This window comes from Falco naumanni, chromosome 3 (assembly GCF_017639655.2).
Source record: "Falco naumanni isolate bFalNau1 chromosome 3, bFalNau1.pat, whole genome shotgun sequence".
Classification (NCBI taxonomy): Eukaryota; Metazoa; Chordata; class Aves; order Falconiformes; family Falconidae; genus Falco; species Falco naumanni.
Window position 1 is genome coordinate 114,827,599 of NC_054056.1, and position 13,790 is coordinate 114,841,388.

A 13,790-nucleotide genomic window follows, 5' to 3' on the forward strand; every position below is an offset into this window, starting at 1 on the left:
CGCTTTCAGAAATTAGTTTCAAAATGGCCGATCACTGCTATTGGAATTATTAGGGGGGAAAAAAAAGTCAAATAGTTTAAAATAGATTTCTCAGAAACTGAGAAAGGCAGTGGCAGGAAACCTACCCCAGTGACTAGTACTGACCACTTAGACTCATTATCACTTACTCTCTCATCAAATTGATAAATGGCTTTCATTCAAGTATCAATGTGTAAGAAAGGTAAAACGGACAAGTAAAACAATCTTCACTCTTGTACCAAAACTAGCAAGTTTTCATTAAATCCTTCATACTTTCCCAGTGGCTTTCATTTACTGTACTACCTTGTAGCACTGAACACCATTAAATACAGCTTCCAGTTACTTGACAGAAAAAGAGGAAACAAATTTCAGCTAGTGGTCCCTACTCATGTTTGCATTATTTTCTAAGTAGACTTGAAAAGTATTTGCATAAGGGGTAAGCACACAAAAACAATTACATGTATGTAGAAAACCATGAAGTGAACCCCTCCCACTGTTTTGAACGTGTTATTTGTGGAGCGCTCACAACAGATTAAAATTAAATATGAGCATAGTGTATGATTCTACAATACCAAGATCTATAGACACATGGAAAAGGAAATAATAAAAAACCTGCTTTAATATGCATGAGCTAAGTATGTCATCATATAGGGTGCCGGTGCCCAGATGCTGGCTGGGGGAGCTGCAGCGGCAGCCCCTGTGAGGTGGTGGCGGGGCTGCCCCGTGCCGGGCACAGCCGGTTCCAGCCGGTTCCAGGCGGCTCCACCGGCCCCAGCACAGGGCACAGCTGAGCCCCGCAGCAACTCAGGGAAAGCCAGGCTGAGAAAGGGCAAAATGCTGCTCATGACATATGATAACAAATAGGAAAGACATTTTAGTCCTTTACATCAGAAGCTAAACATACCAGTAGTAGCATGTAAAAGCTGTGCTTAAAACAGAAAGCTTTTAAATGCTGGTGAAGGGTCATTTTGGTCACGAAGAACTAGAAAGTTCATTTAATTTTCAACTGATTACTAACTCTCTTCAGCAGAATTTAATATTTCAAGACCTACTTCGATGAGCAGCTTCCTTTACTTTGCAAGTCCTACAAATACCTACAAATGGTACACACTTTTAGTTTGTTTTCCTTCAGGAGAAAGAAAAAATAATGATTAAAACCACCTCATGTTTTTCAGGCTCCATTGCAGTTTACATGCTTTGAATTTCAATTAAAGACCATTAACAGTACTAAACTTATGTTAAACAGTGTTAAACTTATTAAATATAACACTTATGGTCCTATAGAGGCCAGGTAGAAATAAGGATAGGCTATTTAGTATTTGCTTGAAAGCTGAACAAATGTGACTTTCAGAGATGATATCCCACTTCATTCGTTAGAACTCTTCTAGTTATTATGCCTTTTAAAATTACACAATGTATGTATAAAACTGTATCCATAGAAGTGGAAAAGGTCCTGGACTAAGCTTAGTATCTAACTTCAAGCTGTTGTCTACAGGCATATTTACATGTGTCTACCTAAGATATGTCTACCTAGAGCAATTTAGTATCTTACAGTTCTTCATGTGGTTTGCCTTGCTTCTCTGTTTGGAGTCTGGTAGTTCCAAACAGTGGTTTCTGTCTCTTGGGGCCACGGTTCACTTTGTTCACCAGGGCAGCACTTGCCACATCATTCAAGGTCCTGTGGCAGGTAGCAATGTATGGATATGTTATGGAAGCCTGCAACTGGCACAGACTTCATTGCCACTGAAGATGTGATGCAGATACAAACCTGGAACCACAGTGCTTCCCCTTTTCTCACCATACCAGTTGGTAAAGAAGATGTATCCATTTGATTACACTTGATTAGCCCTGTTAGCTAGATAACTTCTTTTCCCCAGAAGCACCCATGCAGGCATTGGCATGCTCTGAGCTCTTTCCCTTGTGTCCAACTCATACAGTAATAATATAGGACATACTGCCTTTCAGTTCTGTCAAACCAGATCTTCTCTGCTATGCTAAATGACACTTGTTAGCCTACTTTTTCATCTTTTTAGTTTTCTGGTTTCATTCTGCTATCTTTGTCTACATCCTTCCTTCCTTCCTTCCACCCTTCCTTCTTTTCTTCCTTCTTCCCCCTTTCCTTCCTTCCTTCCTTCCTTTCCAATGTGTGCTGTATCTCCTCTAATACCTCATGATCTTTTGAGCTATGAGTAACTCATGAGGCCTCACTGGTTTTATGAGACAGGTTTCTTGCAGTGCTAGGTGGTTCTGGTGGGATGAACAGTCCTGTTGACTTTACCATTTCAGAGAAAAAGTACAATCCCAAACCAGTCTGACTGTTTGGCCTTTAAGGGAAGATTTAAAGCAGAGAGGCATTCAACACATCCAGCGTTTCTCCTTAACAGAACAAATACTGACACTGAACTCTCTGAGAAGGGCAACACTGGCTTGGAACATCTACACTCAGCTCTGGTATATGTGGCTTACACCCCTAAGTAAAAGTGAAACAGAGCAAGGTCTTAAAGGATTAGTTAGGATGAGTTTGGTACCATGCTCTGGGTGTTCCTCTGTTTACGGTGAGATACAACAGAAGCAGCAGGGCCTGTTCTGTTCCGCTGGCGGTACTAAAGTAAGAGATAGGTGGAATGTACTCTGAGCAACATAGCAGTCATAAATAAAGTGGGCATTTGGAGGAGATAAGAAGGCCATGAGTCAGGAGGTTTTGCAAGCTCCAGAAACTAGGTTGTTGAACAAAGAAAGTTGAAAAGTTCAAGCGAGGAAGAAGATTGAGCAACCCCCAAAAGTGAGGCCGAAGAATGGAACGACCACCCAAAAGTCTCCCCAAAAGTCAATTCTAGCGGACTCTGCCTCAAGCTCTGCCTAAACCCTGCCTGTTATGAATATGATGATTAGATGTCGAAATTAAATGAGTATGTATGTAAAGATGTAACCTCACATGAAAACTGTATAAATTACCTGACTTTCACTGAAAACTTTGGAGCTAGTTTGTCCAGTGTGAACTGGCTAGCTCCCCAACGTTGCACGAAATAAATACGTTTGCTGCTTAAAGACAAAAATTCATCTCTGAGCAGTTACTCTGTGGCGTTTTGGCATCAGAAGTCTAAAAGGACAGCAATCCATTCCAATTCCAGTACTATTTCACTGTGAAGCACTGGAGTTTCACTGTTGGTCTCTGTTTTTCTCCCTCTGCAAGATTTGCCAGTCTAAAGCAGCAAATGGGAATGCTCACTTTTGGTCTTTCATTTCCAGTGCCTGGCACATCTGAGCAACATTACCGTCAGATAATTTGAGCACTGGGAATCACCTCCTTAAGCAATTGGGTATGCCCTCAGTATGCCCTACTCATATGATTTAACCCCTCTTCCCTTGTACCAGACAACACTCTGAAGAAATTCATATGCACAGACATCTGTCTAGGTCTGGGAATCCACAGTTTTTGAGCAAATTTATCCGGCTTTGGATTCAGGCACACAACAACTGTGACTTCTTTGGTCTTCACTAAAATAATGGTGGATATTACAAAGCCTTCGTATTCCTCAACAGCCACCTGTTAATTCTGTACTGTGTCACCCAGCAAAATTCAGTGTCTTGTAGAGATACGTCCAGTACAGCAGCTAACAAATAATTCATTCTTTATGGGAATAAAAACTTACTATTCAGCTAGGTCAGCTCTTTGCCGCCAGTACCTTCTGCTGCTGTTTAATGAAGCAAGAAGTCAGAGACTCCAACATTCACTGAGGTTTCATAAGGAATAGTCCTTTTTGCAAACAGAAAATATAAACCCTTTGCACACTTCAATTTAGAGTAAATTATGAATCTAACCAGTCATAGTCATAAACTCCATACTAAGATGGATCCCAGCAGAATCTGAGAAAGAATTTAATCTCAGCACTCACTGAGATGAGTTAGCCTCCAGGACAATCTTACAGGAAGATTTTGATGCCTCTGTTATGGAAAAACAATGGCTGTACCATGTGTTTTGAGAAGGCATCATAGCTCCTGTGTTCTGGACTACAAGAAGAGGTAGAAAAAAACCCAAAACCAACAGTCCTTCAAAAAGAGAAGAAATTGATACATATTTCACTCTGACACTCTTGACCTGCCCTGAAATATCTAGGGCCCCACACATGTACCCTCAAAAGCAAGCTTTCATATTCTTGCCACAAATTGGTGCCTTATGTAATGTTCTTCACAGCTTACATGTTAAGTTTGTCTGAGAAAGAAATAAATTGCTAGATGTTGTTGTCCCTCAAGTGTCCATTCCACCACACTACATTATCTTCAATGAGGTAAGATTTTTGAAGATACACAACTGTGAAAAACTTGCTTTTTGCATCCAGTAGTTACACCAAAAAAATTATCAAGTGGAAACTGTTAAAGGACAAGCTGCCCTCTCTCACTCTGGAACCTGAGTCCCAGACACAGCAAATCACAATTAATTTATTCAGTTTTCAGGATATCTTTCCTCCCTTTCTATTCTTTTTTATTGATCCCTGTCACAAGAATCTGCTCTAGCTGAAAATTCAACCCCTATAGAACTTCAGTGCCACAGAGCTGATTTCTTTCAGCTGGAAGAGAAGGCATTTTTTGCTCAACCACATCTTCACACCAAATATTAAGCCTCCATATGAGTGCTTTCGATTCAAAATCCTACTCTTCAGTCTGTTGTAGCACCAAAGGTCTTTACCAAAAAAAACAACTATGATAGAAACACTCTTCAGGAATCAAAATACAGAAGTTTTTAAAAGGGTTTGATAAGTCTTCATCTTACCACTACAACAGCAAAACTTCACTGGGACCTTTTTTTTTTTTTTTTTTGACAGCAAACCCCTTCAAATCAAGGCAACACATTTTTTTGTATTACTCTCTCCAAAATCAGTACATTTAGTAGCCACTTTATCAAAAAGAAAAGTAAATTCAAGATTCCTGCCCAGGATGGTTTCTGGCTTTCACTTCTCTCAGGAAATTACTTTGTTTACTCTTTCCTTAAATCTGACTGTTTCTCCAACAGCAACAATTCTATGCACACTTGATCTTGGCATTCTTTATCCTTTTTATGTTGACAGAATATGGACTTCAGGAAAATACATCTTTTTATCTCCGGTGTTACCAAATTTTATGTATAATATTTCTCATTGGATTATGGACTATACTAAGCAATATTAACAATACTAAGCAGTATGAAGGAATGCTAGCAGTACTAACTTAAACCAGTATATTTAATTCTAATACATATACATTTAACTAGAGTACAAGCAACACCTGAGGCTTCCCTACTTTTACATCTTTATGACTGGGTGGTAAGCTGTCCTGGGCTCCGTTGACACTTCTGTTACACATTTCACTCTTGCTGAGGTGTCTAAAATCAATGCCACTTTTGGGATTTCTGTCTTTCGGGCTTTATCAAGTTAAGGATGTGGGACCCTCCTTCAGGTACCAGTTCCGTGGTATATCATCTACAGTGTCAACAGACACAGATAAATGCTAAAAGGAAAAGACAGGCAATGAACTAGCAATTGTCGTTCTTGAAACTGTGTGATGTGTGCACATGTTGCTAATACTCCAGGTCCTTTCCTCAGAATCCTGTCTATGTTGGGGCTCTTGAACTGAGAGGAACTAAGTGAGGTTGACATGTCCTGCTCTTTACACCATCAAAGATAATGAGTGCACTAAGAAGCATTCAATTATGAATACTGCCAGGACAATCCTTTCTGGTAACAGTTCTAGTATGGCAAACACAAAATTATAGATAAATTTTGTGCAAGTATACAGGGTAAACTACCTCTGAGATACTAAAAATCACTGCAGTATAACTAAGAACTTCAGTCTCTCTGTCATGATTTAATCCCAGCAACTAAGCACCACAGTCACTCGCTTACTTCTTTGCGGTGGAAGAGCAGGGAAAATCCAGAGAGTAAAAGAGAAAACTTGTGGGTTGAGATAAAGAAAATTAATAAGCTACACAAAAGCCACACGCGCAATTAAAGCAAAACAAGGAATTAATTCACTACTTCCCATGGGCAGGCAGATGTTTAGCCATCCCCAGGAAAGCAGGGCTCCATCACACGTGGCGGTTACTTGGGAAGACAAATGCCGTAACTCTGAATGTTCCCCCTCCTTATTGTTCCCCCAGCTTTGTATACTGAGCATGACGTTATATGGTATGGAATATCCCTCTGGGGTCGGTTGGAGTCAGTTCTCCCAGCTGTGTCCCCTTCCAACTTCTTGTGCCCACCCCCAGCCTACTTGTTGGTGAGGTGGGGTGAGAAGCAGAAAAGGCCTTGACTCTGTGTAAGCACTGCTCAGCAATAATTGAAATATACCTTTATTATCAACACTGTTTCCAGCAGAAAACCAGAACATAGCCCAATACTAGCTACTCTGAAGAAAATTAACTCTATCCAGTCAAAACCAGCACACTCAAAGCACTGAAAAATTCATGTCAGTTGATCCTTTATGCTATAAAACTACTGTGATGAAAATTGCTGGAAAAAGCCAGTATCTATCTTAGAAAGTAAAGCGGTAAAAATATCTGCAAGAATGAAGCAAATGGCAAGATCTGGCAAAATAGTAAGTAAGGAAAAAAAAACCAAAAACAACCAACTTTAATGTGGATGAAGAATATATTTGTAAATTTATTTTTGGATAACTATGGATTAAGACACTGTTGGTACACAGCAGTGCTTCTTTTAGGTGACAACTATTAGAGTATGATTTTGGGATTGAAAAGAAAAATGTTTCTTCTGGATAGGCTCAAAATAAATTAAAGATTGTAAGAGTAAGTTTGAAAATGCATAATACTTTGTAATTGCACCACTTTGGAAAAAAAAAAGGGGCCTTAAAATTACATAGTAACAAAAAGAAATCAAAGTCATGTATCGACTTTCCATATGTTAAGAAAGAATAATAGCACATACATAGACTTTCTGCACAGAGAGAGACATAAAGGACGTATTCACCAGAACTCTAACCCCAAATACAAATAAAATGGCTGTTTTGGTATGCGGTTTAAGCTTCCTTGAGAATATCCTTGCAGTGTTTCTCTGAGTCTAGGAAAAGCACTTTATCTCAGAATTACTTTCTTATAGCATATTTTGCAAAGATAGGCCAAAGATAAGTTGTGTAATGCATACATAGGTCTGCCTTCTCATATGCTCTTTTTTTCTGGCTTCAGCCTTCACTAGAAAATATAGCTGTACTTATTATTTGAGATTCTGCACATACAAAATTCACTTAGATCATTTTGATTTCTAGCCTCAGGATACTGTGTATTACATGAAGGAAAGGATGACCAACCTCCCTTCTTATAATAATAATAAATACCACCCTGAAGACACCAGTGAATGTCCATAATCAGTCAACACGTACTTTGTCACCATTTCACAAGCATGGTTGACTTAAACAAGGAACTCTTCAGCTGTTACTGGATTACACATCCCATTCGTTTATTGAACCTAATTTCCATCATGTTACTCTAGTAGAACATTCTAAAGCTGACTTAAATAGTGAATAAATAAATGCATAAATTGCATTTTGAATTGTAGACACTGGTTTCAAGAGTAATGTGATATTCAACAGTTTTCAAGCTCCCTCGACAGATATATAGATGCAGGATTAGAAGCAAGAAAAAATGCATCAATCATGAGTGCAGAAAGCAAGCAGATGTAAATCACAAATCCAGGTGAATTTGGTAGCCTCAGTTTTAGAATTTATGTTGATTATTTTACTGGCATGTTTGTCATCTACTATGGTCAGTTTTAAAAATCACACTTAGTACTTATTTTTGACCGAAACGCCTCCAAGACAAACATTCTCTTTAGTCATTGACCATGATTCATTGAGTTCTAACTTGTGCTCTTACTGTCTATCGTAATTTCCAAACACCATCTCCAAACATGTTTCAGAGAAATTAACAGGTAGATGGCCTTTTATGTCACCCACCTATGCCAGTAACTTTGGCTTTGTATAAAATCAGATAAAAGGAAACATCCAAAAAATTTTTGACTATACAATTCAGACATCCTTTGGAGAGTGCGACACCAGGGAAAATATATAGTTATTATAAAGTTTATGTACTAAGACTTGAATCATTAATTATCTTGTTCCCTAATAATTTATGAATTTAGACTATCAGACATTTAAAACATTATTTAGTGTAACAGTTTATTGTTAGTTCCACATATAATCTCTGTCCTTTTGCTTCCTTTGTGTAAAACTCTCCCCTGTGCAAATACAATGCTATGATACTCTTCGTTTTAGATGTGTTTTCTACACTTTTCCCCAAACTTGTCAGAAAATGACTATAGGGCAATTTCATATGCTTATATGCTTGCTCACATTAACAACTTTTTTGCTCTAAGCAGAGCAAAAAGGGTGAAAGCCCAGTCTTAACTGATCTTCAAGATTCTTCTTAGTTCTGTACTCTTTTGTCTGCCATTTTACTTATCTTTACTTATTACTTCCACTTGCAAACACTTATTTCCTCTCAGTCAAAGTAGCTCTGTGTTTATCAACACCTCTCTTTTTAAAATGCAGGTGATTTAGCCTATAAAAATGTTAACCTTTTTCCCTCTAAAGACTCTTCCTTCACTCATCATGACTGAAAGAAAGTAAGTAACACCACTCACACTTTATGATTTGGGATCATAAATATTCAAAAATAATGCAATAAAGAAAAGTTATCACTAGGTTTCTGAAGGAGACTAAATAATTTTAAATTCAGGCTGCCGTGCAAAGCTATTTATTTCCTGCAGCTTCTGGGAGCAAGACACTTCCAAATACAATAGCATAGTGTTTCCATACAGTGACAGCTTATTTTGTGGGCAAAGTCAATTTTCATAAGCTATCAGTCTGGCCTGGACTGAGGAACGGGCCTAGATACTTTGGAACACTTGGGAGGCATGATTTTACACTTGATAAATGAATGAAATAAACATAGGGACTATTTACAGGGCTTTTAACATGCTTTGGAAATGGCTGTTACCATTCAAATGCTAGTGATAAAATTACAGAAGATTCAAACCAACATGTAAGAAGTAGAAACAAAAAGGCAGTTTACTCATTTATAAGCTTGCACTCTTAAACTCTTACTTAGTATTTAAATTTTGTAAATTTTAATAGGCATTTCCTTTCTCACCCTGCCCCCCCCCCCCCCCCCCCCCCCCCCCCAAGCATTCTTAATCCTTTCAAGAAACATTTTATAATGTAATAGTCCCATGCACAGCATATGCTTTGGACAAAATGGCTGGTTAAAGCAGTTTAGCAGAGCGACTTTGGGGCTCTCATGGACAGCAAGCTTACCGTGAGCCAGCAATGTGCTTTTGCAACAAAAAAGGTCAACAGCACCCTCGGCTCCGTTAGGAAAAGCATCAGCAGGAGATCAAGAGAGGCAACCGTTCCTTTCTGGTCTGCCCTAGTGAGACACATGTGGAGTGCTGTGTCCAGGTCTGGGCTCCCCAGGAGAAGAGAGATGGGGAGCTACTGGAGAGTATCCATCAAAAGGCTGGTAAGTTGATTAAGGGACTGGAGCATTTTTCATATGAAGGGAAGCTGAGAGAGCTGAGACTGTTCAGCATGGAGGAGGCTCAGCAGGCACCTTATTAATGTGTATAAATACCTGATGGGAAAGACTGAGGGAGGCAGATCCAGTCTCTTTTCAGTGGTACCCAGTGACAGGACAAGAGGCAATTAGGTACAAACTGCAACACAGGAAATTCCCTTTAAATATAGGAACCAACTCTTTACTGAGTGGGTGGCCAAACAGTTGAACAGGCTGCCCAAGAAATTTTGAAGTCTCCACCTTTGAGATATTTAAAATCTAGCTGACTTTGCTTTGAGCAGGGGGGTTAGACTAGGTAATCTCCAGAGGTACCTTACAGTGTCATCTATTCTGTGATTCTTCGATTTTCAACAAGTCAGTATCTCTCTGCAGTATTTTACACATTCAAAATCATGTAAAAAATTAAAATCTGGATTATAGAAAATTAGATTTCTATGTTTATCAGCAACCACTGGTGCTATCTGGTACCCATTACTGTTGACACCGACTTCCATTTTCATGCAAATTACCATTTTTAATTAATTCCTTGAAGCTCTTATATTTTTCAATCAATCACATGGCAAAACCTAACTGTCAACTGAAAATACTTTAAAGAACACTTCCAGTGTCCTTTATGTATGCATCTAGTATGCTGTGCAGTTGTATGTGCAGTTCTGCTGACTCGTATTGTAGCTCAATTCCTAACCATCTCATTTCTATCACACAGTAGTTAATGAATCTTACTCACTCCAGTTCATTGAAATTCAGGGAGAGTTAAAAGAGGAAGAATATTTTTTCTTCAAAATAGGTTGCATTCTTCAAACATAAGCAGAGAAAAGGAATGCATTATTTTGTATGAAACACAAAATACTCAAAGAGAATGAGTTGAAAAATAGTTTTATAATGAATTATAAAATATTATATTTTGATACAGATGAGATACTAAATGGGCTGATGGTAAGAACAATGTCCTAAAGCAAACAAATCTGTCAAAGATTTCTTCATTTGTTTCATTCAAATATTTCTGAATACCTTCAACTAGCAAAATTAAATTTAGCAATTCTAGCAGGACAAACAATGTATATATATTGCCTGGAAATCTGCTTCTTATGCATTAGAATAAACCACAGAAACTAGGGCTCTACAAAGATAAGTAAACTTGACAATTATATAGAGATCTTAATAAGAAACCTACCTTGCCTACATACTGATAATCAGATCCCGTGTATTCCTCTAAAAGAAAAAACTGGTTCCACATCCAGCCTCGCTTCTGGCGGTGAATTGCTTTTCCATCATTCCCTGATGTACGTCCCCCAAAGGTTTTGGGTCTGAGATCAGGAGTCCTTCTGAAAAGCATTTCTGTATGGCAGGGATGCGGCAGCCACATCCAGAGCAGCAGAAGTAACAGGACTTGCTGTGTTTTCATAGCTCTCCACTGCTGATGCTCTTCAAGCTGGTCAGCAATGGAATCTACAGTTTTGTTTTTTCTTGACTTGATTTTTATGTCTCTAGTTGCTGATGCAGCCAAGCAGCTTCCAGCAGCTCATCTCTGAACTGTACATAGTAACCAAATCCTGAAAATAAACAGAGGAGAGACAATGTAAGTTGAAATGCATTCACTCCCTAGTGTCCAACATCCCTGCTACTGTATCCTGCAAATCCAAAACATTATGACATATAAAGCAACCTCGTTAGGAATATAGAGGTTATCCAGATAGGGAGAACACTGTGAATATGTTAGGCAGCTGCTTTCAAAACACTTCCTAAGTAAGAGTGCTCTGAGATGGACAACTATTTCGCCATTAAAACATTTCAATTTAGAAACTTCTAAGTGTTCTTTATATAGAATAGGGAACTAATATTGCTGAAACTTACACATTAAACACTGTTGCCTTTGCTTCAAACGTTTTCCACCTGATTTGATTTACAAGAATTTCAGTGTTTCATTAATCTTACTATCAGGAGAACTGAAAAGCCAAAACAAAGTAGGTTTAGAAATAAGGAAATCATAAAACACCAGTTCTCCAGGGTATTTTAAATGGCAAAAGAGAACATCATATGCATCAGAAGAAATATAACATGACAAGAAGAAAACTTTCAAATAGAAAAAGTTCTTGAGATGGTCTTGCACTATGGAGTGGTGCAAATTTAGCCTTACATGTAGGAGGTATGTGAAAAATGTTTTGTCTGTTTTGCAAGTATCCTGAATATATAATTTTGGGAAGTACTAAAATTAATTTTATTGTGGGAAGTGATATTGCAGAGAGAAGACAAGCCCCTCTGTTTAACTCATCCTTGTCTTGCCTCTACTTCTTTGCTTTGTTTTGTTTTCTTTTGCTTTGTTTTGTTCTGTTTTCTTTTGCTTTGTTTTCTTTTAGTTTTTCCTTCTTCTGACAGAACCATGAGATGTTATTTCAGAAGGAAAAAATTAGCTATGTTTTCTTCACTTTACCTCCATCCTAGCATTTAGAGTAATGCTTTTTGCTAGTGAGATCATTTGGTAAGGTCTTCCTTCAGTAAATCATGAAAACCTATGACTTGTCATCTTAATAAGGTGTGTTTTCTGCAAATTTTAATCAAGGTGATTTGAGCTATGGTTTGTGTTTTGTTTTTTTTTTTTAAACATGCCCACAGGAAACAGAATGCATGCATGCTGGTTGCAGTTCCTTGTATATTCTTCCACATGCAGCAGAAAACCCAAGCAGTAAAAATCTTGATAGTTTTTTTGTCCTGTTTTCTGATTTTGATAAATAAGTAAAGTTGCACACAGCAATACCACGTGTCTTCTGGTTTCAATAAAACTACACTATAGCTCATTATCATCTCAAATATTTTTTATTTTTCAAAGCAGAGCTATGTAAAAATCCTTTCTGTGTTTCAGTTTGATAGTAATATGCTACTTAAGAGATTTCCAGTAAGCTTGTGTTGATTGAAAGAGTTTGCAATAAAACATCAGGGGTTAGAGTAGCAAGCCTATGAAATGTAGTGATTTCTTGCAGCTGAAAGACCCTATGTGCATGCGTGCATGTGTGTGTGTGTCAATAACTGAACAGATTCAGTCCAAGAGCCAGCTTTTGTTTTTAGAGCTAAATTATCTCAGGAGAATGTTTTCCATTCTCCTCTAACATCTGAAAGACTAAAGAACTTCTCAAAGCCACCGTTTTCAAGGACTTCAACTCCATGATTGTTCACAGTAGCTCACAGGCATTCATTTCCATTTGTTTAAATAAATACTAGATTATGTATTGTTTCATTTACCTCTTCTTCCTTTCTCCTAAAACCTTGACATTTACCTGATTCGTGAACTATGAATACTACCCAGATCAATCTGTTCTAATATAAACCACTAATCACATACGCTTAATTATATCATCACGTAAAAACTGGAGATGTGATCCTCCACCTTGGAAATTATTTGTCACAACCCATATTTATGTTCTTTTGAAACAAAGGTACACTGAGTGAGAGAGGAGGGCTGCAATTTATTCTTAGATACTTAGAAATGTTTATTCTCAAAACTATAGGAATTTCAAACTTGAAATTAGCTCTCCATAAAAACTGCAAAGCTAATGGGTTTTTTTTTTTTGAAAAGGTGATACAAAATTTTCTTCTGTGTGTGTCTGTGGTGGGGGATGTTTCTTTTTTCACTTTCTTGTTGCCAGCCGTACGTATATTCCATTATTCACACATTATTATTTGATGTGGAAGTGTTGTTAAACTCCTCTTGGGAAATAATGCTTCAATATTAGGGGTTGTTACTGAATTTCCTCCTTGTTAAATTAGGTCAGCAGAATGAAAGCTCAGATGAAATTTGGTGAAGTTATAAAAGTGGCTAATGCAGATGGACTTGGCAAGCATGGCTGCTTAATGGATGTACTATCAATAAGGCCTTTTCCTTCCTTTGAGACTCCTGTTGTTCAGCTTCCTGCTTTAAATTTAATGAGTTTGATAGTAATCTACACTAAACCAATAACATTTACCTTTAAAAATAAGCTAACAAACAAGAAAAAAATCAGACTGTACTAATAACAATTAAATAAAAAGCACCGGAATAAAGGAACTGCTTGAAGACAATTAGATGAAGGAAACCTTTTAATATATAACTACAGAAAACAGTCAGAAGTCCTAGTTCTGTAATAGAGTGCGTATTTAGGTTCTGTGTTACCCTACCAATGCTGGAGTAATCAATGGAGGAAGATAAATTTATCATCTATTTTTTTAATTCTTTGGAAAC

General features: G+C 37.8%; 1 protein-coding gene across 1 annotated transcript in view; it reads right to left on the reverse strand.

The window, feature by feature from the left end:
* Positions 1-13,790, reverse strand: part of CDH10 (cadherin 10) — a 102,363-nt gene that overhangs the window by 53,517 nt on the left and 35,056 nt on the right. The window contains exon 2 of the mRNA XM_040588233.1: positions 10,752-11,130. Coding sequence (XP_040444167.1) covers positions 10,752-10,982 — 231 coding nt within the window. The 5' untranslated portion in view covers positions 10,983-11,130. The remainder of the gene's footprint in view (positions 1-10,751; positions 11,131-13,790) is intronic.